The 11,486-nt window shown below is 52.5% G+C and overlaps 1 protein-coding gene across 6 annotated transcripts in view; it reads right to left on the bottom strand.

Moving 5' to 3' along the window:
• Nucleotides 1-12: 12 nt before the first annotated feature.
• The window catches only part of LOC122386830 (A disintegrin and metalloproteinase with thrombospondin motifs 9-like), a 54,970-nt gene continuing 43,496 nt past the window's right edge, over nucleotides 13-11,486 (bottom strand). For 2 of the 6 annotated variants that reach the window (XM_043376466.1, XM_043376469.1), the window contains 13 exons: nucleotides 10,339-10,593; nucleotides 9,906-10,097; nucleotides 9,379-9,570; nucleotides 8,919-9,080; nucleotides 8,376-8,564; nucleotides 6,933-7,115; nucleotides 3,362-3,553; nucleotides 3,019-3,180; nucleotides 2,417-2,592; nucleotides 2,015-2,160; nucleotides 1,498-1,697; nucleotides 1,014-1,158; nucleotides 56-789 (listed from right to left, as the gene is read on the bottom strand). In XM_043376466.1, the coding sequence (XP_043232401.1) occupies nucleotides 1,063-1,158; nucleotides 1,498-1,697; nucleotides 2,015-2,160; nucleotides 2,417-2,592; nucleotides 3,019-3,180; nucleotides 3,362-3,553; nucleotides 6,933-7,115; nucleotides 8,376-8,564; nucleotides 8,919-9,080; nucleotides 9,379-9,570; nucleotides 9,906-10,097; nucleotides 10,339-10,593 (2,145 nt within the window). In that variant the 3' untranslated portion in view covers nucleotides 56-789; nucleotides 1,014-1,062. Of the gene's footprint in view, nucleotides 790-1,013; nucleotides 1,159-1,497; nucleotides 1,698-2,014; nucleotides 2,161-2,416; nucleotides 2,593-3,018; nucleotides 3,181-3,361; nucleotides 3,554-6,932; nucleotides 7,116-8,375; nucleotides 8,565-8,918; nucleotides 9,081-9,378; nucleotides 9,571-9,905; nucleotides 10,098-10,338; nucleotides 10,594-11,486 lie in introns of all 6 variants that reach the window. The other 4 variants (XM_043376471.1, XM_043376472.1, XM_043376470.1 and 1 more) reach the window with 3 other exon arrangements.

Raw genomic sequence — 11,486 nt, 5'->3', positions numbered from 1 at the left:
CGCAGATTTACATTTATCCACACTACCCATATCTATGAAAGATTGTATTTCGCCAGCCTAGAGTAACCTCGGCCCAGTCTTGATCGGTCACGAGAACTCGCACGCAGACAAGGGAGCGAGCGCGTGAGCGAGTCATTTGGGATGAGTATAGGGATCACCGATACCCAATACTCGGCAACGAGCACTGAAAGATTACACCTTCTGTTCACATTTTTATTTTGTTATTGCAACAGTTGGCAGTGGCGGCAGCTCGTAGCATTCTGGTCAGATCTTTCCGCCGCGCCGTCTACGTAATATAGCAGCCATTCGGAAGTAAGGCACAGCTAAGGCACAAGGCAAATCTCTGTCATACGACTACAAAACGAGCACCGCACATACACTTTGCACTCGCACAGTATGCAGACCTCAGCAGCGACCAAGTCCAGCAGCGCAGCCGTTCACGGTCACGCGGCGCGTGGCATATTCAAGTGAGTTAGGAGACGTGCTCGCGTTGCTCCACTGGGCCCGTCCGTGTCGAGCCAGCCGAGCCGGCGCCAGTGCCGGGTGCTCGGCGCCGCGCCGGCCACCCGACTAGCTCCACTGGCAGTGATTCACAGTCTGAGTTAGCGTGTAGAGATTCGGTAGTTGGGCCGCCCGACACCGGTCAGCGGCGGCCCGGCGGCGGGCCAGGTGGGTAGCTGCTATTCGTCGCGGAGGCTCCTTCGGCGCGCACCGCGTCCAGCCGCTCGTATAAGGCACATATGGGCTTGAATATGTACAGATGAAAGACAATTAATGACCGCTACAGCCCTGAAACGGTAAAACGAGTAAGAAACGGAGAAGTTGACAGCAGCACACCGATGAGACTCGAACTTAGCGGAAGTTTACTATACTGGCGACAACAGCAGCAATGCTAATGAAAACACACAGTATCATGTTTGTTATAGTTAACACAATTAGCAAGCGCAATGCAGATACAGACCGATATCCTTTTACCCTGTGTTCAAGATTGTGTTCACCAGGTGTTGAATTACCCTAATGGGCCGATGCGGGCTGCCCCGGCGGTGGATACTGACCCGGGCGTCAGGGTGGAGCCACGTCTAGTTTGATGCCGCCGGGCGAGTCTGCTCGACACGTGCCGCAGTATCCGCCGCACGTGCCCGTCACCAGCGTCCGACCCTGACGGCGCAGATACCACGCGGCGTCACCACGGCGTGCGCAATCACATACACACAGGGGTTATATGTGGCACGGGCGATGCCACCAACACTACACGACAACTACGACTACCGGGACGCACTTGACTCGGCGCTGGCGCAGTGAAACAGCCGCCGGAGAAGTTCCGAATGTATGTACTGCTAAGCAAGTAGGAGGTTTATTGGCCTCGGAGATAGTGACGTAACGTAAATATAAACGTAGAAAAAGCAACCCCATATAGGTCGGCGGGCTTACTTTGATTTATCATCTGAAACAATTCAAGTAACCAATATTTCTTTTTCGACATGCGCCCCTGCTCACCCTGCTCGTGTGGATACGGACGGTGGACTTGTTGCCCACGCCCACCCAGTGGGTGGCCGCTGCCACGCGCAGGCCGGTACCGCGCAGGTTGATGCTGAACCTGCCCTGTGGACAGCCTGCTGAAGAGTAGCAGTCGCCGGCCTCTCCGTAGTTCACCGGCCGGCCGCGGCCAGACGTGTTGGCGAATGTAAAGTCACGAGCTGGAACAGAGGATAACGGTATCCGTGAGTAGACAGCTGATTCGACGACAGTTAGGATGTAGATAAAACCAGCTAGCCGAAAGAGGGGACTTAGTTTTCCGTAACACGAGAACTCCAGGGGTGGCCCATAACAATCCTCGCTAAATGGTCGCTACCGAGTACCGAAGATGGCAAAAGTGGCGGTGATGACAGAGCGTATCTGCGGATGGGCAACGAACATGGTTAACTTTGGTGTGTTAGCCCTCCTACAACCGCAGTCCACTCTGCTGCTTTCCTGGACGCTAAATATCAATTGAATAAGCTGCAAATGTACTCACGGATGATGTTGAGAGAGGTGATGTTGAGCCGGACCTTGGTGAAGACGGTGAAGCCGGCGTGCGGGCTGCGCGCCCGCACACACTCGCGGCACTGCGCCGCCGAAATGCGGCTGCCGTTCCGCGGGCACGTGTGTGGCTGCAGCAGTCTGGTGACGGGACAATCACGCGGTCAGCGACTTTTAATCGACCCATATGATTATTAAAAGAGTATTAAGTAATGGAGGGTATGACCTTGCTTAAATATTGAGACGAGAATGAAAGCTAATATTTCAGTGGTGTCGCTGGGAGACCTATGAGACATATGAGCGCTGATCAAGGTTAAGTTGTGGATAGAGCTGCTTAGCTATTCATCATGGAGGTCCCATTCCCATCTCAGTAGGTTTCGTTCCATTCAGGGCATACCGTTTGGCGTCGATCTCGGCGAAGTTTGAGAAGACGTCCGGCGGGTCTGTCGGCAGTGTGAGGAACTCGAGCGGAGGCTGCGAGCTGTTCATGCCGTGACAGTAGATGGACGTGTTGCTGCCAGCCACGATCAGGTAGTATTCGCCGTCCTGGCGGGTCCCCAATCGATCGCGCGCCTGAAAGCGGAGAACATGAGATGAGGTCATGAAAATTTCGCACAACAGTCGGTGTGACGAATGTTATCTGTGAGCATTGAGATTTGAGAGCGTCGCAGAGCAGACATCGGAGTTATATATAACGGCAAGTTAACACGTAACACGAATGTATTTTACCCTGCACTTAGGCACTTACTTGCATTGTAATTCGTTCGTAGTTCTTTTTTAATTTTATTTCGATCATGCAGCTCTGGTAATAGACAATATCATTTCTCAGGGGAAAAGAGACTATAACTATTGGTAGGTTGTCCTTAATTGGCAAAAAGGACTGTCAATTTATATTGATGGTACTGTGAGAAGTCATCATGTAAGGGATTTTGGGATGCATTTGCAGGTCTAAGACACAATTTTCCGGGATGAGTCGTTGTCGACCGTCGACGGACCCACCTCCAGACAGGAGAGTGGGCCGCACGGGCGTCGGCCGCAGCGTCGGCGCCGACGCGGCCTCTCCGACTTCAGACAGTGCCGGCGCGAGACGTGCTTGCCGCGCGCGTTGACACAGCGCACCTTGCGCAGCTGGTGGCCGTTGTTGCCGCACGTGCTGGAACACTGCCGGAGGGGATGTGGTGTAAGTCCCCTATTCATCGTGGCCATGGGGTTGAAGCACACGTAGCCGTTTAAAGACAAGTGAGAACGCCAAGAGTGAAACGGAGTAACAATAAGAACGCCATCACCCACGACACCTGCCTAGTGAGTATAACTACACAGCTGCACGGTTGGATCCACCGACCTGTGACCAGGGACTGGTCTTCCACCTGTGCCGTGTCGAGCAGGAGCGGTGACACTTGCGGACCGTCTGGGGCCGGCGGCGTGCTGCGCAGAGCGCGTCCGGCGCCGGCTCCGGGTCCCGCCAGCCGAACATGTTGAGACGGTGGCAGGAGGGTCGCCGGTACTGCACGCCAATGCCGCACGACTGGGAGCACTGTGGTCAAAATAGAACAGAAAGGGTCAGACCCTGCAGTCGGAACGGAACAGAGCAGCCGTCAAAACAGAACGGGTCATACTCCAGCTTCTCAGTCAGGGCAGTTGAGGTCACGTGATCACCATACTGCCGACTGAACAGAACATAGCAGTTCAGGGCAGCTATCGGTCACATGCACTTTTTGTGTCCTGTAAGCCCATGACGCGTTTGACATCATGGCATTCATAAAAAAACGTTCAATAATCTTGTCGACCTACAGGAATCGGCCATCAATGACCGAAAGCGCTCTGTACTTGGAGAACATGCGGACAAACTAAAAACAATTGTACTGGGGCTACTTGAAATATGACCTCGCCAGTGCACTGCGTACGGTGTGGCGGGAAAAGTATCATCCAACGCACAACAGCAACGACATGAAGAGACGCTTATCAGGTAAGTTTAACCTCGCAACAGAGACACCTTTTAAATGGAAGTGACAGTCTCCGGAATAAGCATGCTTGAATGAGCCTATGGCTATAATGTCCCTCTTAATCTCCAGCCAGCTACATCCGTGGGTCAGGCGACAGAAGCATACATGCAAGCATGGCCACATAGATATACGTATAAGCATACACATGAGAACGTATGCACACGAACAGAGCTGAACACTTACAAGCATATAAACGCGAGCGCTAAGAGCACCAAATCGACATGAGTGCGACAGTAAAGTGTTTATTTACGAACGCTGCGAACACTAACTACGAACGCTAACTCCCAAAGCAACAGAGAATGACAGGGACATCGCCGTTCACCATTATATCGAAGCTCTGTTTCCATCTGGATAACATAGGTTTTTAATTTCAGCTGTCGGTACCTATAAGATGAACCAGCTACTATGCATTTCAGACCCCATGAGACCCTAATTTTTGGCGATAATTTGTTCAATATTTGTCCAATTTGCTTCAAATTTTCACAATGCACATTTCAGCTCAAGCGCCAATTTTCGCCAATATGGTCTCTTAACAAAATATCAAATTTTAGGGTACTTGTCGTTGCCTCGTAATGTTAAAATCGGCTCCGTAAATCCGTCAGTGGAGTAGAGGCTATCCGTGCGTAGGTGTGACGTCACAAACACGTGACCATTAAGCTCCGCCCTCCCGGCGGACGGGGTAGTGACCTTGGCCGGTCAGTCGACTGCGTGGGGCGGGCGGGGCAGTAGCTGTCGCACCGGGGCGGCTCGGATGGACCGTAGCTGCTGCCGTGCGGTTGTCGTTGCAGCCGTAATTTCATCGAATGAGCTAAATAGCGCGCATAAGTAACGCACCAGCTGAAGCCCTCGACTAATTGTATCTATCACAAATGTACGTACACCTTGTTCAGTCACAAAAAATATATATTTCCACACAAGATTCGGGGCTTGTGAAACACGCGCATAAAAGACGCTGTTGATTTCAAATGATTGCGTAAGATTATGTATCACGTCAGACTACGTCAAAATTGCAAAACAGAATCACCATTAACATGATGCAATTTATGTGTTTGATATATGAAATTTGATTAGGAGTGTAGGTATGCCGGCGTGATCGATTTATATCATCCCGGTGCAACTAAGCATTGAACACCTTCAGGACTAATCCATTTGATCATCTACTTAGGTTGAGGAGGTCGCCAGACTAACTTTGCCCCCAGAGCTTGTGTGTTGAAATGCAAACATGAAAAGTAAAAGCCTAGAGATAGTTTCCTCACCATTGAGGACATACCTACTGTTACTTAAGTTTTACAAAAAAGATACGAGTTTATTGATGATCGTTCTCGTGTAGTGCCCAACGTCCGCCTGCCACATTGCTATTTCTTTTTGTGCACGTCTTAACAATATATCACACACATGACACCGCGATAAAGGCCATTTCTACCATACGACACATTACGCTTCTGCCCCACCCGGCGCCCCGCACCGCTTCACGAATCACGGTCTTTTCGCTGGAGCGATGCCCCAGGCAATCGGCCGTGCCCGAGACTCTTCATCCTACTTTGTTGCTTTCTGCGCCTTCCTCAGAAACATTTATTGGCACTGCCAAATATATCAATATTTTTGGGTTAAGCACAGGCTTACACATGATCTTATAGGTAATCGGGTAGTGACCTGACCCAACCTGACGATGAGATAGGTGCAACTCCGGCTTAAATAAATGTTCAGAGTTTAAGAGTCTATCCATCTTTCCTTCTACGGCCGGTTCCGTTCCAATAGATCCTACCTTGATTCTGATCATTCTGAATATTCTGAGCTGGTTCGACGTTTAAATACCAAAATAAGGTGAAGAGGATACCAAATGCCCTCAAACGGATAATTTTTTTGGGCTTTCGTCCCGAAACAACTTTGCCAGCTTCACTTGTCTCCAGTATGTGGTCCCGCTCCGACCTCTCCGCGGTGCTGACACCGACTGAAGCGGCATAGACCCATCCCGGTCACGGCCAGTGGGCGGAGTTTAGTTGGGCCCGGCGCAACGTGATTGGCCAGCGCTCCTATCCAATCCGGTGCGGTAGCGAGCGAGCCTCTATCCGGGTGCAAAAACTGATTAACATTACGAGCCAACGACAAGTGCTCTAAATTTTGATATTTTGTTAAGAGACCATATTGACAAAAATTGGCGCTTGAGCTGAAATATCGTTTGCCAAAATTTCAAGCTAATTGGACAAAAATTGAAGAAATTATCGCCGAAAAGTAGGGTCTCATGGGGTCTGAAATGCATAGTAGGTGATTTTTGTTTTTTGTTTTGTTGGGTTAGGCCCTTTCGGTCTGACAAGACCATTGCAGAGCCGGAAGGATGATAGGAATTAGGGGGAGACATTGGTCTGGGCAGGCACCCTAGTGAGTCGCCGGGGCTGAGCCCGTCCAGAGGACAGGCCACCCAGCCCCAAGGCACTCACTGCACCCGGCTACGGGGTGCGCTCCCTCAGGAGCAGCGGTGCCGCTCCAAGGGAGCAGCCCGCATGAGATAAAGTTGCCTGTCCAGCCCGGAGGGGGGTTGCGGCGTGGAGGAGAAGGATTTCAGTATCCTGAGGATAGAAGCACGGAACGGTGAGCTAGGTGAAGTTAGCTCAGGTGGAGGTCACGTCCAATGGAATCAGAGATGCGCGCAGCTGGACGGCGCACCCGTGCAGCTATAGAGAAGGTCAACCAAGTAATAAGTATGTCTTTATTAGCGGCCAGTTGCCTCTGAGTGAAAGAATGAGAGAGTGACCGAGAAAGAGAGAGTGAGCGAGAGAGGGGAGAGAGAGAGAGAGAGAGAGAGAGAGAGAGAGAGAGAGAGAGAGAGAGAGAGAGAGAGAGAGAGAGAGAGAGAGAGAGAGAGAGAGAGAGAGAGAGAGAGAGAGAGAGAGAAAGTCAGAGAGACATCACCTCGGACCAGGAGCCCGGTACCCATTTGAAGGGACAGGGCCGCCTCCTGCAGCGGCGCCGGGAGCGCGGCCTCCGGCGGCGGCCCGGCGTCTGGCAGTAGCGCGACGGCACCTTCGTGGAGCGCGCCGTGTCCATGCAGGCGACGGCGCGCACCTTGAACCCTGCGTCACACCTCCGCGAGCACTGGAAACACGGGGACAGGAGGGCCACTCCAGAACCGGTCCCAAGGCGCACCGCCAGCCGGGGCACATGCGGCAGCAGCGCGACAAATAGGTAGAGGGAGATAAAAAAGAATAAGCACACTGACACATCGTCACACACAAAAAGAGAGAGAAAAAATGAGCGAAAAGAGATGGATGCAAAGAGAACAGAACGAAATGACAGTGAGAAGAAAAAGCAGATGATAAGAGGGAATAAATAGCGCAAGAGAAAGCCAAACAGACAGACAGCCAGACAGACTGCCGAGGGATATCCACACGCCTCAGCACAGATACCGCACACAAAAATCCGATCACAATGGCAAAGCGGGTAAAATGAAGAAATAAACAGCTTATGCGGCGGCGAGGCAGAATATAAACGCTTCAATCGAACCAAATTATGCACATTGTTCGTAAAAGCAAGTTTAGCACTAAGCAAAACGTATAATCATCTCTGTAGCATCCTTGCCAGGTAGAAGTGTGCTCAAAGCTCGCCAGCGGCGTGAAATGACGAGGTTGTCGCTGGGAGGAAGAGGAACATGCGCCAGTCCAGAACCGTGTTCCTAGTTTTGGCAGTTTTATAGATGTTTCTTCGTTTTGGTAGCTTATAGATTCCGAAACTCGTGAGTAGCTACTAAGTTAGCACCATGACATTGGTCGTCGGTTGCCTTTTATGGTTACTTGCGATATACTACTCTCAAAGATATATACTCCTACGTATCAAGTATAATGTTCGGTTTTCAATTGTGGGGAAATAAATTGGGCACGTGGACCAATAACATTGCTTTTCACACCGGGAGCCAAAGATCGAGTACCAGGGCATGGATGAGGCACTATCTCATTCATAACCAGGGCGCACTTATGAACGTCGGCCGGTTTCGCATACAATCCAGGAACTGGATTTGACCCAGCGTCATTATTAGGCACATGTAAGACGTTGACGAGCAAACGTCTTGAAATATATCATTACCCTGTTCCTGACTCAAGCTAGTACCGACTTAAAGCTAATAAAGCGAAACAGTGGGCTCCACTGACCAGTGCCAATTTCCACTACAGTCAACGTCATCGCCTCCTTTCCGACTTTATACCTTGCCGGCGTGAGCACACTTCTACGACACAAATGAAGAAGCCTAGCACAAAAAGGCAGTGAAAGCTAATCACAAAGCGGAAGCTGGCCGGCGGCTGCGGCCTCTCTTGGTCAGCAGGCGGCGGGTACACGGGGGGGGGGGGGGGAGCACCAACTCACCTTGGACCAGCGCGAGACGCGCCAGCGGAACTGGCGACTGGCGGGCCGCGGGCAGGATGGAAGCTGACAGGGCCGCAGTGGGGACGGTCGGTCCGCCGCGCTGCACTGGTGGTCGGCCAACAGCTGACCCAGGTGGTCCTGACAGCGCACGCGGCGCATGTGGGTCCCAGAGCCGCACGTGGCGTTACACTGGAAACACACAGACACATACGCATCCTTTAGATCAATACACTTCACATACCGATTCAAGAGCATCGGAATATCTCAAACGAATCGATGGCAAAAACATAAACACCTTAAAAGAGCCAAATTTGTATAGCTGAATTAAAAGCTTTATGGCAAAATATCGGAGTTATTGGAAATATCGGAATTATTCGATTCAGCAACCGATTATGCCCGTCAAGAGCAGGTAAAACGTCACAACTTCCCTAGACGGCTTTAATTTTTGAAGACATTTACAAGCCGAGAAACAATGGTTTAAAACGATAAGTGCCAGTTCGTTGTATGACTGGTCACGGCGAAGGGGCGAAGGGGTGACCCCACCTCACTCCACTGGCCGGTGCTCCACTGCGGACACGGCTCCGTGTTACAGTAGCCGGTCGGACTGGGCCGTGTGTTCGGGTCGCAGCTACTTGCGCCGTCACCGTCGCTGGTCCGACACCGCACCTGGCGCTGCTGGAAGCCGCCGCCGCAGCTGCGCGAGCACTGGAACAGGGAGGTACTGGTCAGACAGTGGAACCTGCTGCCGTAGCTGCGGAGCACTGAAACAGGCGGAAGGCGTCACTGATCGGTTCACTTCCGAGAGCGCCACCGACGCAACATGGTGGCTAATAAACTGTCACGCGATCCAGAATTCTGAAGGCCTCGGCCTCAATTGAGTTGAGGCTAAGCAGGAAAATAAAGGATACAAATGGCTTGGAGGAGACCCCCTGGGATGCATCTGTCAGGCCTCACTGCCGCTAACCATCCAGAAGGCTGGATTCCGTTCGGTGTGGTTCCTCACCTCGCCCCAGGCGCCCGTCACCCAGTCGCTGCCGGTGATGTGGTTGCTGAGGGTGCTGGCGGGCGCCGGCGGACAGCTGACAAACGGACAGGAGCGCAGCGCCGCCGGCCGCGTGCTGTTGTCGCACTGCTCCTCCTCCAGCGGGGCGCTACTCACCACCGACACGCACGTCACCTGACGCCGCTTCAGGCTCTGCGGAGACCGGGAGGGACGGGGCGCAACGTCAGTGGTCGCAGAGTGAGTCAATGTCACTCAACGTACAGCAGGATACAGGCACTGATTGAGAAGCGACAGACTGTCAAGGTGTTGTCGGCTAAGACTGACCATTGACGATACTGTATAGGTACCTGACAAACTTTGCCGCACAACGGATCGACAACAGCACCTCCCGGTGTCCCTAGCTGACCATACTGCACCCCACAAGCCTAGCAGTGTCGTACTGATCTGGAGGTGTGCCACACAGACCCGTATTTGTCCCATACTAGCCCGTATAGTGCCCTAATGAGTCGTAGCTGTGCCTTTCTGACCTGACCACAAGTCGCCGAGCACGCTGACCAGTTGCCGAAGCGCCACTCGCCGCAAAAGGCCTGCTGACAGGGCTTGCTCTCCCTGGGCTGCTCCATGTGTCGGCACGCTTCCTTAGGCTGCACGTGGCCCGTGCGACTGTTGTAGCACGCCACGGAGCGCGACTTGACTCCCCGGCCGCAGGTCACCGAACACTGGCAACAAGGCAGACAATTTGACAGTTTTCGTCATCATCAAATAACATTTTACAAGATGTGATGGTCATATACTCTGATCGAATAACAGCGCACAGTATTGGCGGACCGAAGCTCAAAATAAATCTGGTAGGTACATTATAATTACTAATTAGAGGACACCTTGCACTACGCCTTGGCCTTGAAATGTACGTATTTAACAAAGTGTTATACGTTATAACGTATATGAATGTTGCGCTACCTCGGACCAGTTGCCCCAGCGCCACACGTAGTTTCGGTAGTGGTCGATCAGATTGGTGGCCGGGTCGCTCCAGCGCGGCGCCGCCGGGGTGCTGGTCGGCGGCGGGGCAGTCGGCGGCGGACAGACGGGCCGCTCACAGGCGCGGCTCGTTTCCGGCCGCTGGCCCTCGCAGAGCGCGTCATCGATACGGTGACCGTCCGGGGCCACACACAGCACCGTCCTCCGGCTGACGCCCTGGCCGCAGGTCACCGAGCACTGCCGCCGGAGCAGGGGTCAGGTCACCGAGCAGTGAGCATTGAGGTCGACTCACCTCAGATCAGCGAACAGAGGTCAGGTCAGCGGACACAGAGGTCAGGTCAATGGAAACAGAGGTCAGGTCAGTTAACACAAAGGTCAGATCAACGGATACAGAGGTCAGGTCAAAGGGCATACAGGTCAGGTCTTTGAGCAGAGGTCAGGTCACCAAACACAGGTCAGGTCATCGAGCACCAACGTTGGCACATAGGTCAGGTTACCGAGCACTGCCGTAGCAAAACACGGTAGCGGAATGGCCGCATGCAGCGTGCAGGTCCGGGGACCCTCCGGCGGAGACAATCGTTGAGCCATGCGTCACGGCTCCATTATCATAAAGAAAAAATGACAATGCAATGGATGCAAAGCACGGGGATGGCAAGACAATCGAAGAGATGACATACTGATGAGTGTAACTATGCGTGAGTCGAATGAAAGTACTTACTACGAGGTGAGATGTCATGAAAAACGAAACCGAGACATAAGAAAGGATATTAACCCGGCAGTTGCTGGGGTATTTCGCCACCCACCGTTTGCTGGGGGGGGGGGGGCGTTAAACGCCCCCAGCTGATAACTCGAGAACCAATAGGCGCAGCGAAACGCACGAGGCGGCAAACGAAAGAACGCGACGAGACGCTTCAGATGAGTAGGTACTTTAAAGTTGAATTTTGAGGTCACAGGTCGGGTCAAGGTCAGGTCAAACACCTGAAATCGGGCTTTCAGTAGCATGGACTTCAGGACTTCGCAATGGGCGCCTGTCGTCATAAACTCTGTCAAAACGGTGCACAATCCATCATATAAGGCCTACAAGAGTGTCAGCTCCATGTAGGGGTCAGTCAAGCATAGGTCAGGGTCAA

The sequence above is a fragment of the Amphibalanus amphitrite genome, unplaced genomic scaffold (assembly GCF_019059575.1).
Source record: "Amphibalanus amphitrite isolate SeventyFive unplaced genomic scaffold, NRLGWU_Aamphi_draft 000264F_arrow, whole genome shotgun sequence".
Lineage (NCBI taxonomy): Eukaryota > Metazoa > Arthropoda > Thecostraca > Balanomorpha > Balanidae > Amphibalanus > Amphibalanus amphitrite.
Note: the sequence above shows the minus strand (reverse complement) of the source record. Positions and strands in the feature narration are given on the sequence as shown.